General features: G+C 38.8%; 1 protein-coding gene across 2 annotated transcripts in view; it reads left to right on the top strand.

Annotated features, from left to right (window-relative positions):
- Window positions 1-2,500, top strand: part of LOC125045891 (protein jim lovell-like) — a 14,567-nt gene that overhangs the window by 4,157 nt on the left and 7,910 nt on the right. For both annotated transcript variants that reach the window (XM_047643476.1, XM_047643475.1), the window contains exons 3-6: window positions 255-446; window positions 794-1,170; window positions 1,949-2,084; window positions 2,326-2,500. The exon at window positions 2,326-2,500 is cut by the window's right edge and continues 57 nt beyond it. In XM_047643476.1, coding sequence (XP_047499432.1) covers window positions 255-446; window positions 794-1,170; window positions 1,949-2,084; window positions 2,326-2,500 — 880 coding nt within the window. The remainder of the gene's footprint in view (window positions 1-254; window positions 447-793; window positions 1,171-1,948; window positions 2,085-2,325) is intronic.

Raw genomic sequence — 2,500 nt, 5'->3', positions numbered from 1 at the left:
TAACAAAACTATAAATTTTACCTTCCTCTCTTGCAATACACTCTTGACCTTCATCTGCAGTGTTTTAATCACAATGTGTGTTTCACTATATTGTTTATAAAGTCAAGGAGGACAGCTAAATTATGTGTATTATAGAATGTAATTGATACTTTACCTTTGTCATTCAATTTGTATCTACCCTTCAAGGATTGTTCCTTACAGATTTTCTCAACAAGCCTGACTAAGTTACACAAAATTTTTCTTCTTGTCAACAGGACCATCCATGTGACCACCCCATAATTATTTTGGATGGTTTAGGATGGAGAGAGGTTGTGGCCTTATTACATTTCATGTATTGTGGAGAAGTTGTAGTGGAGGAAGAAGAGTTACCAAACCTTTTGAGTGCTGCGTCCAACTTAAGTGTGACTGGATTAACTCATGTTACCATGGCATTAGCAAGTACACAGGTATGATATAAAACAGGCTTTGTTGGTTTTTTGCCTTGGTTTATATGTGTTGCTATAAGATTCTTTTTCAATGCTGAACGTAATGATCAGATCCACTCACTGTGGACTATACATTTTTCCATGATTTGTAAGAAGCTAACTGCTTATCCTGATTTTGTTTACAAGCTTTAATGGCAATATCATTTACATGTCTAGAAACTTGTATCTTAAATGTAGTTATTATTACTGTATGATTTCTTTATCAGATTTTAAAGGATTTCCCTAAGGAGAATTATATATTCCAAGTTGAAAGTTCAGGAACAATAGAGATTTTTTTTATTTTACTGAGATAATCAAATGCTTGATAGGCAACCGGTGAAGAAGACACAGATGAAGACTATGAAGATGATGAAGAGGAAGAAGAGGAAGAGGAGAAAGCAACAAAGTTACCAGAAAGCACCCATGTATCAAAGAAGGAAGAGGCAGAGAGTGAAAAAGATTCCTCGTATGAGAGCGACGCACCGCCTGCTTCTAAGAGGCAACGCAGAGACTCCAGCAGTACTCAGGAGACAAGTTGCACTAACAAGGAGCCGTTGGAAGAATCACAGACGAGTAGAAGAAATTCAGTTTCTTCTAAAAAAGAGAACTCAAGTCCGCCCCCAGTAGTGACCAATGGCTTGACTCCAACTACGCAAGCAGGCCTAGCAGCCATACCTGTCCCCAGTAACCCTGCCACTGATGTCAGGTAAGTCAAGATAATAAGAGAGTGAGAGTGAGTGTGAGTGTGAGTGTGAGTGTGAGAGTGAGTGTGAGAGTGAGTGTGAGAATGAGTGTGAGAGTGAGAGTGAGAGTGAGAGTGAGAGTGAGAGTGAGTGAGTCTGAGTCTGAGTCTGAGTCTGAGTCTGAGTCTGAGTCTGAGTCTGAGTCTGAGTCTGAGTCTGAGTCTGAGTCTGAGTCTGAGTCTGAGTCTGAGTCTGAGTCTGAGTCTGAGTCTGAGTCTGAGTCTGAGTCTGAGTGTGAGTGTGAGTGTGAGTGTGAGTGTGAGAGTGAGTGTGAGAGTGAGAGTGAGAGTGAGTGTGAGTGTGAGTGTGAGTGTGAGTGTGAGAGTGAGAGTGAGAGTGAGTGTGAGAGTGAGTGTGAGAGTGAGTGTGAGTGTGAGAGTGAGAGTGAGAGTGAGTGTGAGTGTGAGTGTGAGTGTGAGAGTGAGAGTGAGAGTGAGAGAGAGAGTGACTGTGACTGTGACTGTGACTTTGAGAGTGAGAGTGAGAGTGAAGATGGGAAGAATAGGTAATTTGGTCATGTATGAAAGAAATGACAGAAAAATCAATTGTGAATAACATTGAATGAAAGAGGTGTGTGGTTTAATGATGATCATAGTGAATACACAGAGAAGAAATCAGAAGAAAACAAAATAAGGACAACAGAATAGGTAGTGGGTAGAGGATAAAGACAAAGAAGTAGGTTGAGAGAGGAAGTTCTACCTATTTTTCTTTTCATTGACTAAATATTTGCTCCATTTTTAGAGAAGAGAAAGAAGAGGAGAAGGAAAGTACGAAAGTTGTCCCTAAAGAGAAAAAGACAGTCAGCAAAGACAAAACAAAAGGGAAGTTGATGAATGGCAACAACCATATCAAGGAGGAAATGGAAGAATACTTAGAGGTAAGAGTAATCTTGTTGAGTAACAAATTTTTTCGCTTATTCAACTAAGATTTGCCTTCTTAAAGATCTGGAAATATTATACATAATTGTGTTATATGATTGTACAATTCAAAATAATTTGTCCTTGTTACTGCCTTAGGTAGATCTCCTAAAATCACTATTAGTACTTTTTATGTTATTTTATTTATTTATTTATTTATTTTTATTATTATTGTTATTTTTATTTATTTATTTTTTGCAGGAGGACTTTGAAGGAAGCAGACCCGAAAATGGTGATTCAGATTACATGAAGAACTTGGCCGATCCCGAAAAGTCATCAGGCGGCTCAGTCACAGATAGCATAGCAGAGAGTGCAACGGCACCAGTGACACCTCCTTTAAGTGGTGGTGTTAATTATACTGCATTGATAACCAGAG

The sequence above is a fragment of the Penaeus chinensis genome, chromosome 38 (assembly GCF_019202785.1).
Source record: "Penaeus chinensis breed Huanghai No. 1 chromosome 38, ASM1920278v2, whole genome shotgun sequence".
In the NCBI taxonomy this organism is placed as follows: domain Eukaryota; kingdom Metazoa; phylum Arthropoda; class Malacostraca; order Decapoda; family Penaeidae; genus Penaeus; species Penaeus chinensis.
This window is presented reverse-complemented; position numbering and strand designations above follow the sequence as displayed.